Below are 18,971 nucleotides of genomic sequence, written 5' to 3' on the forward strand. Positions count from 1 at the left end.
CCAAAGAAACCCAAAACGCTAATCTGAAAGAACATAAGCACTACTATGCTCATCACAGCATTATTTTCAATCACCAAGATATGGAAGCAGTCCAAGTGCCCATCAGTAGATGAGTGGATAAAACAGCTATGGGACATTTACACAATGGAATACTACTTGGCCATAAGAAAGGAGAAAATTTTACCCTTTGCAATCCCATATGAATGGACCTGGAGAAAATTATGCTAAGTGAAATATACCAGTAAGAGAAAGATGAATACCATATGATTTCACTCATATGTGGAACAAACTGAACAAGGAAAATGGGGATGGACTCACAGATAGAGAGCAGGATGACAGCTGGGATGGGGAGGTTAGGTGGCAGAGGGATTGAGACAAAGGAAAAAGGACTCGTGGACATGGACAATAGTGTGGTGATTGCTGCGGGGTAGGGGGCTATAAGGGGACTACATGATAATGGAAGAAATATAATAAAGATAAATAAAAAAACTTATCAGTTCAACTTATAGAAGAGGAGAAACATTTAGCCATTTTTCCCTTCTGAAAAGAAATAAAAACAAAATAGACTGATTTAATATAGATCCAAGTTATTTCTTCTTTAAACTACACCTCTGTCTTTATCTAATATTTGAATATTTAATGGTCTTTTAAAGGACTTTAACTTCTAGACTATCAGAATTTCCCTGTTATAGGGTGTCACTGGGTACAACAAATGTCTCTAAAGCCAAGATGTGATGAAGGGGTATGTCCAGTCATCTTTAGTCTACTGATTTATACTATTTCTACATGGATTCAATAGACACTCCCCTCAGCCCTTCACTCTGCCTTCTTCCATAGATCCAATATTCATCCCAAAGTCACTTGGGTCATTTACTTTTCTCTACTTCTGGCACGTCATATAGGGAGTTGTTCATATAGGGAGTTTGTTTGGTGAAAACACCAACAAACAATACTGGAACCAATCCTCAGGCTTACATTCTAAGGCTGAACTGTGCTAATTTAATCACCACTTACTGATTTGTCCAGTAACCCACATAATCACTGCCACTTCTATTCTGTATAAAAATACATATTTAAGACATGTACATAAAATATCTTGAATAGAAGAGTAAGAAAGCATTTAAGTCTTGAGTAATAACAGGTATTTTGTTAATAGAGATTTACTTGATTAGAATGTGAATTTCAAGTGTGGCTGTCAAAATAAAGTTTTCAGGCCAACTGATTATAAAGATTTAGGTTTTTCTTTTTTTAGAGAAAACCACATGATTAATTCACATACACATATTTACTATTTTTGGCCAGAACTTTAAAATGCTATGTAGTCCTATACAAATCACCACCCGTTGCTATTGTTCCCTATAGATTACAGATAAGGTTAATCCATTTTCTGGAGGCTTTATGGGTTAATAAAATTAAATAAAGTATGATAAAATAAAAGCTTCTATAAAACATTTAATTTTTATTTGGATGATATAGTTAGGAATATTGACTACCTTGAAATTGACTCTCAATAGGAGTGGCATGTACGATCTATTAATCTCTAGTCAAAGCTTGCTCATTCTCACTATCAGAACTCTATTAAAGTTATCTTTAAACAAAATGTTCTCACCCTCCTTCTTTTTTTTGTCCTCCACAAGTTTTTTCACTATCAAGCATAAACAAAGCAATAGTGATAAAAGTCAAATACCTAAACAGATATTTCTAGGCTAAATTCTTATAATACATTCAAAAGTCAAACAGAAATGCTGGTTATTTGCTATTAACACTGGCCATCACCACAAAAGTCTAGAATTGAATTTAATATTTTTATTTTTGCCTACTAATCTAATGGCTGTCTTAAATATAAAAATAACAACTAATAGTAGGAGTAGTTTAAGGGTAAGAGTAGATTCATGAGTTTAGGGGGATGTATGTTGTCAAACTTTTTACCATAATAAATATGTTTTACTGATTTGGGCACTCCTATCTTTTCAATTATGTTTCCATTTCATTTTTTGCTCCTCATTATTAAGAATATAATTTCACTGCATAAAATTTTGGAATTACAGAAAAATATATAAATGTTTTGAAAACATGTACACCCCATTGGTGATGGTTCCTAATCACATGTATGTTTTTAATTCTACTGTACATTGGTTAACATTATACCAACAGAAACTGAACATTCTTCATAAATATAACTTTAAAGGGTGAATTATATGAATATATAAATATTTACATAACTATACCATTGCTATGAACACTAATGCTGTTTTCAATTTTTCTTAATTACAAAGTGATAACATAAAGAAATTTTTGATCATATACATTTCATTTTTTTAAAAGATAAAATCCTAGAAAATTTTGAGCATAGGAAAATAAACTCATAACTAGATAAACGATAGGAATATTCATAGGACCCTTTTGATATTCTGACAGTAAAGCCAATTTATTTACCAGTGATTATTACTACTGCACAATCCTCAGAAGCATATAGGGTACATTTAGTTTTAAATTTGTTTACTTGATACTTGGCTGATATTTTAATGGCCCACAGTGATGGTTAAATTTGAATTTAACAAATAATTAGAAAACATTACAATTTTTATTTGCCACATGTATTTCCTCTCTTGTTTACTAGCATTTTATGTTTTTTCCCACTATCTATCATATTATTTTATTTACCTCTCACTGACATTGAATGAGCTCTTTATATATTAGGATAGTGAACCTCTCTCTAATTGCCATAAATATGTTTTCCTCAGTTTAATTTATTTTCTAATTATTTTATGGTAGAGTTTTTACTTCTGTTCTTCTGGTTTCAATCTGCTAATGAATATGTAAAATTTAATTATTATAATAAACAGTCTTTAATCAAGGGATTCTTAAAAGGATCCAGTCCTTTTTGCCACTGCCTTAAATGAATTCCTTTCTTTGTTATTCTTTCATTTCTATCTATCTACTTTATTAAGTTAGGATAACAAAATAAAAAGCTATACAAAAATTAACTATTAAAATATAGGAAATAGGATGTGGACATAATTTATTGTACAATATTAAAATTCATTTATATGTAAAGGTAACTGCAAGAGTTGCAAAGAATGGAACCTTGCTTTCAAGTCACAGAATAGCTGATTTGTATAATTCTATTCCTTTACCCTGATTTTAGGTAATATTCACTTTTCTCCAGTATTATACTTGCTTTCAGAACTTTAAATTGTCTTTTTTTCATTTCAAATCCTATCAAAATGCAAAAGCCAGACACCTGTATTATCAGCACACCAGCACACTTTTCTAATAATTTCTCATAAGTTCTTTGGTACTGGTAGCTGATGAATATGTCTTTAACAAATTGGAATCCTGGTGCTCTAGACATTTTAAAGACAACATTTGATTCCTTTCTGTCTACATACCAAGTATCCCCAGGCCTTTGCTTCCTGAAATGCATAAATACTATTCTTCATTTCTCTGAAAAATTTACATAATTATTTCACATTTAGAATAGGACACTAATGACTACCAAGATGAATAGAGGGATCCAAATTTGTAATTTTAACAGAAAATTCTGAAAGAAAAGGTCCAAAAAGTAAAGTAGTCAAAAGCCTGTCTTGGCATACTCAGCAATTACCAATAATAATCAGGGATTCATTCTAGTTTAGTCACTGTTCATTTATCCATACCTTTTAAGGACTGATTTTATAAAAGCTTTAATAAGATCCTTTATTATGGAAATGGGAAAACATTTGGTAAGAAACCTCAAACCAGCAAGGCTATTAATGAAAACAGGACAAGAGGAAACTCTCCAATTAGTAATAAGATGAGATTTCTGACAATCCTGGAGATAACCAAAGTCAATATTATAATATTTCCAACAAGAGTTTCACTTAATGAATTCTCATATATGAGCAAGAGAGAGATGCACATTATAAGAATGATGAGAAGGGCTGTTAGAGGGTCAACATTGCTCTATAAATGCATGAAAATTAAGGAATTTTATCAAAAAATGTAATATTCTAAGTGTATTTTTTCTATTATCTTTGTTCTTCTTTTCCTATATTAAGTTGTGAACATAACAGACCTAAAATCTTTAAAAATAGCCTACACAGAATATTATTTAGAAGGTATCCACTACAGGAACATTTACACACACACACACACACACACACACACACAGATCCACATGTAATGAATTTTATAGGATAAGTATAAATGATTTATGTTCATATATTCTGGAGTACCTGTACCATTGTTCCATTTGAGATAACAAACAAAAGCTCATATGAGGACTGCAATATGAGAATACAGTCATTCCTTCTTATCTAGTCATATTTCCAGAAGCCTCAATTTATAAGAATTTAGGGAGAACCTCGAAGTGAAAAAGAAAAGTTCTCCCAACTTGATCTATAGATTCACTGCAATCCCAGTCAAAATCCCAGTAAGTAATTTTGTGGATATTGTCAAACTGATTCTAAAGTTTCTAGAGACAAAAGACCCAGAGTAGCCAACAGGATATTGAAGGAGAACAAAACTGAAGGACTGACACTACCTGACTTCAAGACTTACCACAAATCTACAGTAATCAAGACTGTTTGGGCCCTGGCTGTTGTGTCTCAGTGGGTTGAGTGCTGGCCTGCAAATCAAAGGGTTGCCAGTTCCATTCCCAGCCAGGGCACATGCCTGGGTTGTGGCCAGTTCCCCAGTAGGGGATACTCGAGAGGCAAACACACATTGATGTTTCTCTCCCTCTCTTTCTTCCTCCCTCCCATGAGGGAGGAAGAAAAATAAATAAAATCTTTAAAAATTGTTTTAAAAACATACGCTCTCAAAAGACACTATCAAGAGAATAAAAGAGACAAGCCACATATTAGAAAAAAAATTAGAAAAGACACATCTGATAAAGGACTTTTATCCAAAATATACAAAAAACTCTTAAAACTCAACAAGAAGAAAACTAAAAATTAATTGAAAATGGGACAAAGACCTTAATAGAAACCTCATTGACAATAAAGAGATGGCAAATAAAAATATGAAAGGATGCTGCTGATCATATGCCAAAAGGGAAATATAAATTGAAACAATGTGATATCACAGTTCACCTTTTTGGCCAAAATCCAAATACTGACAAAGATGTGGAGAAACAGAAACACTTACTCACTTGTAGTGGAAATGCATTATAGTACAGATACTTTAGTAGACAGCTGGTGGTTTCTTACAAACTAAACATACTCTTACCACATAATACTCTTTTGTATTTACCCAAAGAGGTTTAAAACTTAGGTCCACACAAAAATCCTGCACACAGGTTTATCAGTGCTTTATTCCTAGTTGCCAAAATTTGGTAGCAACCAAGATGTCCTTCAGTAATAAGTGGATAAATAAAATGTTCTACATCCAAGCAATGGGATACTATTTAACACTAAAATGAAATGACTCACATTAAGCCATGAAAATACATACAGGAATCTTAAATGCATATTCCTCAGTAAAAGAAGCCAATCTGAGAAAGCTACATACTGTACAATTCCAACTATATGACATTCTGGAAAACTAGGGAGACATTAATAAGACCGAGGTTTGCTGGGACTGGGGTGAGGAAGATGAACAGGCAGAACACAGATTTTTAGAGCAGTGAAAATATCCCACATGATACTACAATGTATATTTATCACTAAACATTTGTCCAAACTCAGAGAATGAACACTACCAAAAGTGAACCCTAATGTAAACTATGAACTTTGGACATTAATGAGGTGCCAAAATAAGTTCATCAATTACAACAAATGCACTGCTTTGGTGGGGGGTATTGATAATGGGGCAGGCTCTGTATGCATTGGGACAGGAGATGGATAAGAAATCTCTGTATGTTCCCATAATTTTCCTGCTCTAAAAGCTCTAAAAGTGTTCTGAAATTCTTAAAGTATAAAAACAACACAGAACAAAACAAAGCAAAAGAACCACCAGCAACAGAAGGTCCTCTAAGTTGGGGGAGAGGAGAATTCTGCTGCACTTCTCCCTGTAGGAAGGAAACATAGGCATCTTTCTACATTTATGAAGAACATGGATATGTGTTTGTGTGTCAAATGAGGCTTACTATTGTAAATTATCGTTCATGTTGCACTAGTTAACTTCTACATTTTTTTAGATCCCACAAATTAGAAGCAATGAACAGGAAAACTGAAATACACTTGGAGAAATATCAACTGGATTAAGAGCTGACTTTTCCTTGAGGTTTGACGGAGAAGGGGTCAATAAGATTGCCAAGTGTCTACTTTAAATAAGTTGCCAACAGTCTCACAAGTGGAATAACCCCAAGGGCACAGCTCTGTTAATGTGTCAGAACACTCAGCTACACAGAGCTATGCTGCTTCTCCTTGAAGGACCTTTTATGAGAAGGACATAATCTCCAGGTTAGTTACTAGTCTCCATAACACTAATAATTCTTTGAAGCTTCATATTTTACTTTAACCATTTCTATGAATTTTGCATCCTGATCCAAATATATGTGATTTTAATTTAAATCAGTTGTTCCTCTCTCTTCATACAACCTCCCCTTAAATCTTGTAGCAAAATGTAAGCTTCAAGAAGAATGTCATGTTGATTGTAGTGGCTTCTTATGCCCTTTGATTCACTCAGCTGCATAACCAATTTTGAAAAGTCAGGTAAGAGTGACATATAATTCAGAAATACTTACATAAAATGGCTGAAAAACAAGAAAATTTTGAGAATTAAAGGAATAAACTTCAGTTCCTGAAAAATGCTCTCATGTGAAATCCCTATTGTTCCAAAATATCAAGTACAGCTGGTTTAGAATAAGCAAGTACTATTTAGTTATTACTTTAGAGGACACTTAACCATTTCAATTTACATATGCAGAAAATAAGATGTGTGTGCTCATTTAAATGAGCATTTTCTCTGACTTTTAAATATAAAAGATGGCTTTTGAGTACATTACTTTAATGAGGCTATGCAATGAAGTCGTAACTATGAATAGATATCGATACATTAGAAAACACAGCCAATTGCTTGCCAAGCTAATATAGTTTTGGTGTCTAATTCTTGTTAAAGAGTGACAGGTAACAGTACTTTAAAGAAAAAGAAATGTCCATAAACATCTCAAAACTACTGATATTTAATTCTCAGAAGTACAGCAATATTTCAGGGGTCTTAAGTAAAACTATATAAAAAATGAATGTTAATAACAACAATCACTATGTACCAGCACTGTTCCAATGCTTTACATACATAAACTCATTAAATCTCAGCCCTGAGAAGCAGGGTTTCACAGACAAGGTCACTGAGGCACAGGGGGTTGAATAACCAATGCAAGGCACACAGAAATTAACCAGCAAAACTAGAACATGAACCCAGGATGATGGATACTAGGGATCATAGCTTTAAGGAAGTACAGTTAGGAAGAGCGTCACCACTGTTCATAAAAAAAAAAAACCAAAAAAAACTTTCTCAGTGGCATAGGATGCATCACACTGTGCAAGCCTCTGACAATGAAAAGAGCAAGGCGCGGCCTCTGCTCTCCAGGGGCTTGCAGTCCACCACAGATGGCCAACCAACTATGAGATTTCAAGTGCTGGCTTCTACTAAACTACTACATATTCAAGCCATTTTTGCAAAATACATAACAGTATCCTCAAGGTCCCCTATATTATATAGCATAAGGCAGTGTTTTGCTTGGTTAACCACATACTTATAAAGAAAATGCTACTATTTTGCACAGAGAGCTTTAGGAACATAAGTAAACCTGATACAGTCAATGGCAAACATGGACCTGTGACTCAGGATTGCTTACTGTCATCCCTGACTTTATATGTGTGCACAGTGCGAGAAGTGAGGACTACTGGCAGGTGGTCAGAATAATTCTCTCTGGTGGCAGTGCCCTGGGTTGCAGGGCATTTCCAATCTCCGGCCCTGCCCACTAAATGCCAGTGGTTTCCTCCATCCATCAGCTGAAAATCAAAAATGTCCCCACATATTTATGAACACCTTTAGCAGACTGCCTATAGTGGAGAAGAATTACATTGTGAACATTTATTGTTATTTCTATATTTCACTGTTTCTATAATTTTTGTCATTACTGCTCCATAATAGGCTTGAGCCCTGTGGTTGGAATCTGAGTAGTATTAAAAAGGCAACACTCTTCTAAAAACACTTCAAAGACACTGATCTGTACACATAAACTCTTTCCTTAAGATTAGAAATACTATGGATCCCTTTTTTTACAATTTTTAGGAAAAGTAAGAATTATATGGTATGTTAAGTTTTTAAAAAGTAATATGTATTTTACTTGGTGACAATAACATCAGAAGAATGTATATTAAAAAATTCCCTTGACCTATTGCCATACCAGTTTTTGTTCTTATATGGCAATTCATTTACAACTTATGTACTCTTTAAAAAAATTGTTTTAAATGTTAAGACTAAAGGAATTAATCTGGGTTCATATACCAGGCCAGTCTGTCAACATACTTATTTTGTATGCAAATCTTTATTTTTTTTGCTTGTAATTTTATGTACTTGGTGAATAATACATTCTATCAACATGAATGCTAAGGAACTATTAAGATGCCTCTTTACACCTTTGGCAAAATGAAACAAAATTCTGACTAGCAACAGACACCTTTTCTAAGCTCTGATCTCATTGAAGTCAGAGAGAAGGATGTGATCTTACCAATCATACCCTGGAATTCCTCTGAGGGCTCACATCAGATCCAATCATCCTAGAAATTCTGACAGATCAAGAACATAGGCAATGGGACAGTTTTAAGGAAAATCTAAAACATCATCTAGGTAAAATCATAAAATAGTCTATATCAAGAAAGGTGACAAGTATATATTATAGATTTGCAGGTTCTGTTTGCTTCTGTAAATTAGCATTATTATATATCTTACTTATAATAATAAAGTTTAATGTTTAGTACGCTATTTATAAACTCCAGCTGTGGGATGTCACCATGGTAACAGGAATATAAAAAAACTCAGTCATGTATGATATGATGGAAGCATTACTAATTTAAAGAAGAAAATATGCTTAAGCTAGGTAGAAAGATTCCACAATATAGTCATCAACCTGTTCATAAAAGTAGAGAAAGATGAGTATTTTAAAAAGCAGATAAAAAATTGAAATCATTCTGCTGGACAAGGACTGATAGTCACTCTTGGAGTTGAGAAAATGAAATGATTTTAAAATGAATAAATAAATTAAACTAAACAAGCATAAGAGAGACAGATTCAGGTATAACAGGATGACAGACAGCTAAGGGAAGGAAAGTAGGATGTGGAAGGATTGAGCAAAAAGGAAAAAGGACTCATGGACATGGACAACAGTGTGGTGATTATGGGGTAGGGTAGGAGGGTATAAGAAGACTAAATGGCAAAAGAAAAAATACAATTAAAAAGGGTGAAAAATAAAAAAAATTAAATGAATGAGGCAAAAAGAATGATATAAAAAACATAAAGGAGGTACCCTGGCCAAGTAGCTCAGTTGGTTAGAGTGTCGTCCCATTACACCAAGGTTGTGGGTTTTGAGTTCCCATCAAGGCACATACAAGAGTCAACTAATGAACACAGTGGAACATGTTTCTCTCTCTCTCCCTCTCTCTCTCAAGTCAATTTTTTTAAAAAACAGAGCCCTAGAGGAGGAAAATTCCAGAAGAGCTATCATGTCAAAATGGCCATGCAATAGTTGTTTATAAACTCAGCTACAAGACAGAACTAATAAAAGCTATAATTTGATGTACTGTACATATATATTTAGTCTTCAGATTGGTACAAAGACAAAAAGAAGCATAACACTGGGTCACTGTCCCCAAAGACTATGTAAGCATGCATGTGCATTCATTATTTCACTTAATAGATAACACTGAGTGTGTTTAGGTGCCAGGAACACAAAGGTAGGCAAGAAGCTGACCCTAGGCTTAAGAATTAATAGTCTAATAGAGAAGGCAGTCCTCTAATAATTTAGTATAACTACTGAAGTAGAAGTACATATTGAGTGTTCTAGGAACAAAATGTCATAGCAATATTTTTGCTAGTTATTCAGAAAGAACTGATGTTTATATCTACATTAAAATTTAGATTTTACTGACATTTAAGTGACAGTGATTTGTGAAATATTATAAAATATTATAAAATATTACAATTTGTTTAATTGACTAGAGGCAGATCAGTGCATATAGACATTTCATTGAAATGATTCCTCAACTTAAGAACAAATAATTCCAAGTTCTTTACATTTTTCCAATATCTAACTGCCATAGGAATGTACAGAAGTAACACTGACTGCAGTGAAAGCTTTATTAAATGGTACTATTGACTGCCAAATACACCACTGAAGTGGGGCTCTTGGACAATAACGTCTGAAAGCACCATCCTCCTTTTCCCATAGACTAGAGAGAAGATTAATGTAAAAATCCCTCAGCTCCCTTGACAGAAAGCTCACCGGTGTGCCAGGTGGAACAAAACATGTACGGCCTTGCAAGCGGCAACAAGATCAGGGCAAACCACTGGTGTTACCTTCCAGTGTTCTGCTCATTTCATGCTACCAGTCATTCCTTCCACTTGCCAGAGCCACTGCTGAACAAAGCTCAAGCTTCTACTTCACTCAGTGGAAGACAGTTCGAGACTGTAACTTTTTCCAAAATCACACAGGGCAAATACTGCTTCCCTCCAAGCAGTAAAGTATACAAAATTCTTGAAAGAATTATTCTTCATGCCCCACTCCCCTCCCCTGACATGAATCCTTGAAAGAAGAAATTCCATTTGGTAAAGAATATTGAAATGCCTTTTTGCTAGCTAGAAAAATTATCATCTAAGTCACTTAAACTACTTGAACTGTTGTATGCTTTTCAAACACTTTTCCCTCATTCCCTGTTACCCATGCATTCAATACCATTCTCTACTTGCTTATAGTGCTTTAGACCCAGGGACTCCAGTCTTCTTTGTAATGGCCACATAGTAAATATTTTAGGCTTTGCAAGCCAACACACAAAATCAATGAAATATGTAGGTACTTACAAAATCATTTAAATATGTAACCATTTAAAATGTAAAAGCATTCTTAGCTCACAGAAAAATAAACAAAAAAAGACCACAATTTGCTGATTCCAGTGCTAGATCATAGTCATATATCCAGATAAAGCAAAGACCATTTGGTTATTAAATTTAAATGAATGATCTTTTGTACCAAGACTCAGCATCTTCCAATAAGAACCTGAAGTGCAGGAGTGAGCTAATGAATCTCTGTCCTATAGAATTATCTAGAGGATAATAGGATAATAGATATTTCTATTACATGTATCTTCATTATGTATTTCGACACCTATAGAAAAATGTTCTGTATCTGTAGAGTTTAATATGGTAGCCACAATACAAGTGGCTATTGAGCATTTAAAATATGTCAAATGTGTCTGAGGAATAAGATTTTTATATTTTATTTCCTTTTAATTATTTTAAATTTATATTTGAATAGTCAAGTATGTTCTCTGCACCAAGTGTTTCTCTACCAGAGTGATAAATGTATACGTCAAATACAATCTGATGCTCTTACACATTATCATCACTCCACCTAGATGGCAAATAGGTTTCATGTTACCTGCCAAATCTTGATGAATTGCAGTGGAGGTTCTATGGGGCTGTGTACGCAAAGTCTGAGCTTGGTGGGGATGAGGGCCATGACTTACTAGCCATGCCTGCCATGAGTCAGGAGGAAAGGGGTCACCTTCACACAGTATTCACAGGCCCTTTCACACTTCTCATTGTCATTTTGCTATTGAGAGCATAAAGGTTCTGAGTATAATCTGAATTTCATGTACAATTTCAATCTTACTGTACAGAGAATAGCTTGATATCTAGAGTGCAGTTCTCTTGATCACTGTATGTTTGGTTTGCAAATTACTCAATTCCCATTCTGATTTATTGACTAGTCTCTTGTGAGCTTGGTTACATAAACTCCAACTGGGCAGTAGCATCCATTCTCGGTGAACTGACGAAATCAATTTTCTGACTTGGCAATATTGATAAACAAACCATAGACTATGGTAAATGAACAAAGGTAAATCATATGTGACCTCTTAGTAGCCAAATAGAAGGCTGGCTTTCTGGGAAGAAAATAACTTTATCAGATACTTCTTTTAGACGTCAACAAAGACTATTTTTGATCAGTTTCATCATTTCCAATTTTAGTACTTTCTTCCTTAAATTTTTCTTCACAAATCTCCTATTGTCAGTCTTAGATAACATATACTTCCATATGAAAGCTCTCACCACCTCCCACTTTGAAGACTAAAACTAGTGAGAGTGCACTCTGGGTCCACAGTTCCTTCACAGTGTATGAATTCATCATTTTGTCCACATCACTTCTACCTTTCCTTCTTTTGATGCCTGAATCTTTCCAGAACACACTCCATCATACCCCATTTGTGCCAGCACCATTTCTTTTTAATGTCCACATGCCACCCTAATTGAACCCATGTTTTCTAGTTTTACCTTTCGAACATTTGCCAACCGATTCATCATCAAGGACTCCTCTCGGTCGTCATCATCATCCAAGTCCAACATCGGCATTCCAAAAGGATCAATGATGCTACAGCACCTGGAGCCTTCGTCTCTTGGATCAAAGGGGTCCACAATTATGGGCTCTGTTCCTTTTATTTCACAGCGACAGAAGGGGCAGCCCTGGCCATCTGACTCCTGAACAAATACAAAAAAAAAAATGTGCTGATTGGTCTTTGTTCAAATAAAACAATATTGGGAGGAGCCAAAGTTTTATAACTCTAAAAAGAAGTTGCAAAAAAGAGTTTTTAGGCTAGTCAGTGGGAAAAGGCCTGTCTTGAAGAGACAGCAGAGTAGAACAGAAAGCCAAACCATGTGATAAATGTCCAGTACATCAAATTTCATTTTTTTTTAATTTCCTTTAGAAAAAGTTTGGCCAAAGCAAAGGAGCCTAACATAATTTTCCTGAATGTTCACTTATAATATTAATGCATCACAACTTCAGTCCTGCATAAAACTGGAAATTGAATCATGTCCTTGTTTACCAAAAGGTGCCGGTACTAACTACGCATTTTATAAAAAGAGCATTTTGAAAACAATTTATTATAAATAAAATAATAGTAACAATCCATTTTAAAATCCACTCTGGAAAAGTTCCTGTGCATAGAACTATGACTAAATATTGCCATTTTAATTGTTTCAGTCTTTTAAAATCTTGATTTGAAAGTAGGAAAACATAAAGTAACTCCATATTCAGAAGCCATCATCTGCCCCAATAGCCTGACGTCCTGACACAGCCCATGAGGGATACACTACTATGTGAGATGGTTAGTGTCACCCTTCGTCTCTTTTCATACTACAAAAAGATTTGTGCAAATACTTTTACCTCAAAAATTTATTTACAGTAATTATTAAACATTTTATTCAAAGTTTTCCAATTCTTTCTCAAATATAACTGCCCTAAGAATTCATAATTGGCAGGAAAATAGGACAAGACTGTTTCTTGCCCTAGTGGTAGTGCCGCCTTACAAAAGACAGATGGTGTATGATATCCACCACTACATTTTTGTTTCTGCATTATGCCCTGACTTTAGTAGTGTGTAATTTAAAAAAACAGTAAAAACCATAAGATCATTTAAAGGTAGAAATGGAATGAATTAGAACCATTTTAAAGGTGAGACAAGGGATGCAAAGAGAAGTAACAACTTTAAAGAAACCATTCAGTACTTAACTCAAGACTGCCCCACCCCCTTGGAATGATGGGAAACTGCAGGCTACTGGTCCTGCAGGGGTACTCTGACCAGCAGTCGAATGACATTCTCCCTCTCCTCTCATGGGACAGTTACTGAACAGCCCCTCTGAGGCGGATTCCTTAGTAGGCAGATTATTTTTCCCAAATGTAACTCAGATTAACAAGGTGAACATCCACATTGCCACCAATATTGTTAAAATAAAGAAAAAGAAAATTGTTTGAATTGGTTAATGAAAAGAAATTGCAACATTCCTTATTTATTTACTGTTAAATAATTTGGGCAAGAATCTTGGAATGGTAAAATAATTGAACTAAAGTGGTGAAACAAAATACAGACATGCTATTACAAAATCCTTTTCTGTTTATTGCCACACATGTTCAGGTGTGGTGGACTTGGAGGCAACTTAATTATTTGGTCCATATTTTACAGATAATAAAATTGAAACTTAATTCTTCTACTTAATTGATATTTTCTAACACAGAACTAAGTCTTTCTCCTATCTTTTGATAACAAGAACACTAAACTTAAGTGCATATTCAATATATGTTGCCATCTGGGTGAAATCCCCTTATTGTGAAAGTCAAAAGGGATCCATATTGTGTGCCTCTCGTGGAATTTTCTTACTGATCTGCATAATTTCAAAAAGATAGTTGTAATATGTAAGAGCAAGATGTGAAAGAGCTGATGTTCCCAGTGTCTTTACTATACAAAGGATGGAAAGCAATGCTCTGGGGCCTATATCATTCATACATTAAAAGTAAAAAACAACTATTACAGAAAATTTTAAACATACAAAAGCAGAAAGTGTAATACTGGGTTGGCCAAAAAGTCTGTTAGATTTTTTCCATAATATAAAGGACACATTTTTCATTTTCACCATTAACTTATTGATTTGCATATTTTGAGTATGCCATCTATTTCGTGCTGTTGGCTTCCAGTGGGCAGAGGTCAGGGGTGCTGCTAAACATCTTCCAGTTCATGAGAGCCCCACAGCAAGGATTATTTGGCCAAAATGTCAGTAGTACCAAGAAACTTCACAAACCACTTTTGACACAATCAATCAGCCACAGAACTTTCTCCATACACTGCACAAATCTTTTCTTTTGTTTTTGTATTTCAGTTGCTTTTTACCTTTCTTGAAATAATAAAGCATAATATGCCAAAAATGTTGTGTATCTTCCTTCATCTTCAATATTAAAATGGCTAAACAAAGCAATAAACAACAAGTGTTGGAGAGGTTGTGGAGAAAGGGGGTCCCTAGTGCACTATTTGTGGGACTGCAGACTGGTACAACCACTATGGAAAGCAGTATGGAACTTCCTCAGAAAACTAAAAATGGATCTGCCTTTTGACCCTGCGATTCCACTATTGGAACTATATCCTAAGAACACTGAAACACCAATTCAAAAGAACCTATGCATCCCAATGTTCATAGCAGCACAATTTACAATAGCTAGGTGCTGGAAGCAACCTAGATGCCCATCAGTAAATGAATGGATCAGAAAACTATGGTACATATACACAATGGAATTCTATGCAGCAGAAAGAAAGAAGGAGCTCCTACCCTTTGCAACAGCATGGATGGAGCTGGAAAGCATTATGCTAAGCAGAACAAGCCAGGCAGTGAAAGACAAATACCACATGATATCACCTTTAACAGGAACCTAAACAACAAAACAAAGAAACAAGCAAAATATAACCAAAGACACTGAAATAGGGGACAGACTGACAGTGACCTGAGGGGTGAGAAGAGGGAATTTCAGGGGGGAATGGGTAGGGTTTACAGGAACAAATTTGGAGGACACATGGACAAAAACTAGGGGTGGGGGGTAATGGGGGGAAGAGGGAGGGTTGGGCGGGTGGGCTGGAATGGGAGTAAGTGGGAGAAAACTGTACTTGAACAATGATTAAAATAAAAAAAAATTATTAAAATGGCTACACAAAAATTCACTTATTTTGATTTTTTAAATACATGCTCATATGTGAGCTGCCACAATACAATCTAACCAAACTGTTTTGAATAAAGGTAAAGATAAGTAAGCACTATTAGAGCCATTGTACAGAAAACACATAAGAGACTTTTTAGCCAAACTAATAAATTTGCATGTACCTTTACCCAACTTCAACCATTATCAATTCATGCCCAATCCTGTTAAATCTATACATTTACTTGCTACCTCCATTGCTGGACTATCTGAAGCACACCCTACACATTACATAAACTCATCTGTAAATGTTTTAGTATGTATATCTCAGAAATACAAAAATCTCTTAAGATCTAGTTACAATACAATTATAACTAAAACTGAGTCCACTCAATCTAAAACACTATAGCTGTACTGTTTTTGAGTGCACTGCCTAGAATGTGTGAGCTACTCTATTTGACTACAGATGCTTTTCTCAGAACCTCCAGGGTCAATTTGCATTTTTTTTTGTTAAGGGGTCTTAGTTTCTGACATATATTTCCTAACAAAAGGTAACTAAAAGGATTAAGTTTGGAAAGGGAAGGAGGTAAAAGGCAATAATAGCATCCTGACGGTATAAGAAAAAGACTGGAAACAGTCTATCACAAAATCCAATTTAGGTTCTATTCCATCTCTCCTCTCTGAAATGCTATACAAATTAGTGATGTGTGTCAGAGTAGCAGTCTTATGAGTATATATCACAAAAGATATCTTCTGTCAGTGTTATCTTTGTTGAGAGTTTATATTACTCACTAGATTAAAAAAACAGCTACAATAACAACCTTTTTGACTTGCAAACACAGATCACACTGAATGTGTCTTTTTAATGGACTTACTGTAATATGATTTCACCCATTATTCTTTCTCCGTAAACTGACTACTATCATATGCAAATTAAGTTCAACCATAAATTCTCAAATGCCACCTTGGTACTCTGCCCTGGTTTCTATTAGATGGTTGACTGACTATACATGAAGAATGCCTTTAGCAGGCATATAACTCATCAGCATTGAACCTCAATAATTAAAATAATGTTTCTGTCAACATATATTTAATGCAAAATCAAGAAGCATATGTTAATGAAAAAGAAAGACCAATAAATATCTCCTTTTCTAGTCTCCAACATATTAACATTCTGAGAATGCTAAGAGGAAGTACTTGGGACTCCACCATTCTAACTGAATAAGTAGATTTCACTTCCTCAAATAAGAAATACTCCCAAAACTAAAGATACAGAAGTTATTAGTAGGTACTATGCTTATCTGAAACTTAACTATGTAATATGTTCATAATAAAATAATTCAGACTTACGCCAGCCCTCAATACTATAATTCAGCAATTTTCAACTAGTGTGCCATGGTACACAGGGGTGCCGCAAGAGGTGTGCTGAAAAACTTTAGTACTTAGTTTGTGTGTCATGAGATTAAAAAAAAGGTTGAAAATCACCATGTAAGTTAATGGTATTAAATATTACATTTAGGTAACTTGAGAACAAATCAACTGTGACAGAAAATTAGAAAAAAATTCCAAAAAATGTATTTGCTTTCAGGATGATTATTTGAGGACAAACTCCAATTTATGGTCAAATACTTCATGCCTTCACACATATACAATATACACAGAGGGCCTGAGGGGATACACAGGACTTCAAGAGTATCACTGTAGAGTGCATTTTATATCTCTATTGTGCAGATGTTTTCCTTATCCATCTAATTTACCTTACCTTGCTATATTTCATGCAGATTTAAAGTTACCATAAATCTTTTTTCTAAAACTGGAACCATTAGAAATAAATAAATAAATAGGCATGTACATAGATACATACATACACTGAGAGTAAATTGGGTCCATAAAAAGCATTCTCAGAGCGTAATAATTCCCACAGAAACTAAGTAACATTTTGTAAAGAGAATAAATGAAAGAATGAATGAGGATCATTAATAGTAACCTTAGATCAAATAACCCAGTGTGGGAGAGATCTTTGGTTTTGGTGCTTTTATGATGGGGAAGGAAAAAGACTGGTGAATCTAGACTTAGAGCTTCTAGTTTTAATCTGGGAGACCCATGAAAACAGTGTACCAGAAAAGGAGCACGGACATTCTGAATCAGGACAACTGGGCTGGAATATTACACCCACCAGCTGTGACACTGAATAAGCTATTTCATCTTATTTGCAGGGTCTGAGAGAATGTAAGTTTCAAAAGGCATGTTAAACATAAAGCAAGACAAATTCAGTCAAAGCTTTCCAGAGACTTCTGGCCAAGATGGAGGTATAGGTAGACACACTGTGCCTCCTTGCACAACCAAAAGAAGGACAACAACAAATTTAAAAACAAAAAACAACCAGAAATGACAGAAAATCAAACTGTATGGAAGTCTGACAACCAAGGAGTTAAAGAAGAAACATTCATCCAGATCAGTAGGAGGGGTGGAGACGGGCATCCAAGGAAGTGGCTGGAGGACCAGGGTAGCAGCTGGCAGACCAGGCAGTCCCACATTCATGTGCAGATAAACTAGGAGGAACAACTAGGGGACATGACAGACCACACAACCCAGGGTGCCAGTGTGAGGGAAATAAAGCCTTAAAACTCTGACTGAAAACACCTGTGGGAGTTGAGGCGGCAGGGAGAGAAACTCCCAGCCTCACAGGAGAGTTCATTGGAGAGATTCACAGGGTCCTAGAATGTATACAAACCCACCCACCCAGGAGTCAGCACCAGAAGGGCCCAGCTTGCTTATGGGAAGCGGGGAAAATGACCAGAAACTGGCAGAGAGCAGAGCAAGCAGCATTGTTCTTTCAGAACTCTCCCCCCCATACAGCATCACAATGCAACGATGTGGGTTGCCCCAATATGGTGAATACCTAAGGATCCACTCCTTACTACATAACAGGCACACCAAGAGAAAAAAAAATAGCCCAAATGAAAGAACAGATTAGCCCTGGTTGGCGTAGCTCAGTGGACTGAGCGCGGGCTGCGAGCCAAAGTGTCACAGGTTCGATTCCCAGTCAGGGCACATGCCTGGGTTGCAGGCCATGGACCCCAGCAACCGCACATTGATGTCTCTCTCTCTCTCTCTCTCTCTCTCTCTCTCTCTCATTCTCTCCCCCTCCCTTCCCTCTCTAAAAATAAATAAATAAAATCTTAAAAAAAAAAAGAGAAAGAACAGATCAAAGCTCCAGAAAAAAATACAAATAAGCAATGACGAACACAGAGCCAACCTATCAGATGCACAGTTCAAAACACTGGTAATCAGGATGTTCCAGGAACTC

The 18,971-nt window shown here is 35.3% G+C and overlaps 1 protein-coding gene across 6 annotated transcripts in view; it reads right to left on the minus strand.

Moving 5' to 3' along the window:
* The window catches only part of CBLB (Cbl proto-oncogene B), a 212,646-nt gene that overhangs the window by 62,283 nt on the left and 131,392 nt on the right, over positions 1-18,971 (minus strand). For all 6 annotated transcript variants that reach the window (XM_028503384.2, XM_036018039.1, XM_036018038.1 and 3 more), the window contains exon 10: positions 12,478-12,681. In XM_028503384.2, coding sequence (XP_028359185.1) covers positions 12,478-12,681 — 204 coding nt within the window. The remainder of the gene's footprint in view (positions 1-12,477; positions 12,682-18,971) is intronic.

This window comes from Phyllostomus discolor, chromosome 2 (assembly GCF_004126475.2).
Source record: "Phyllostomus discolor isolate MPI-MPIP mPhyDis1 chromosome 2, mPhyDis1.pri.v3, whole genome shotgun sequence".
Lineage (NCBI taxonomy): Eukaryota > Metazoa > Chordata > Mammalia > Chiroptera > Phyllostomidae > Phyllostomus > Phyllostomus discolor.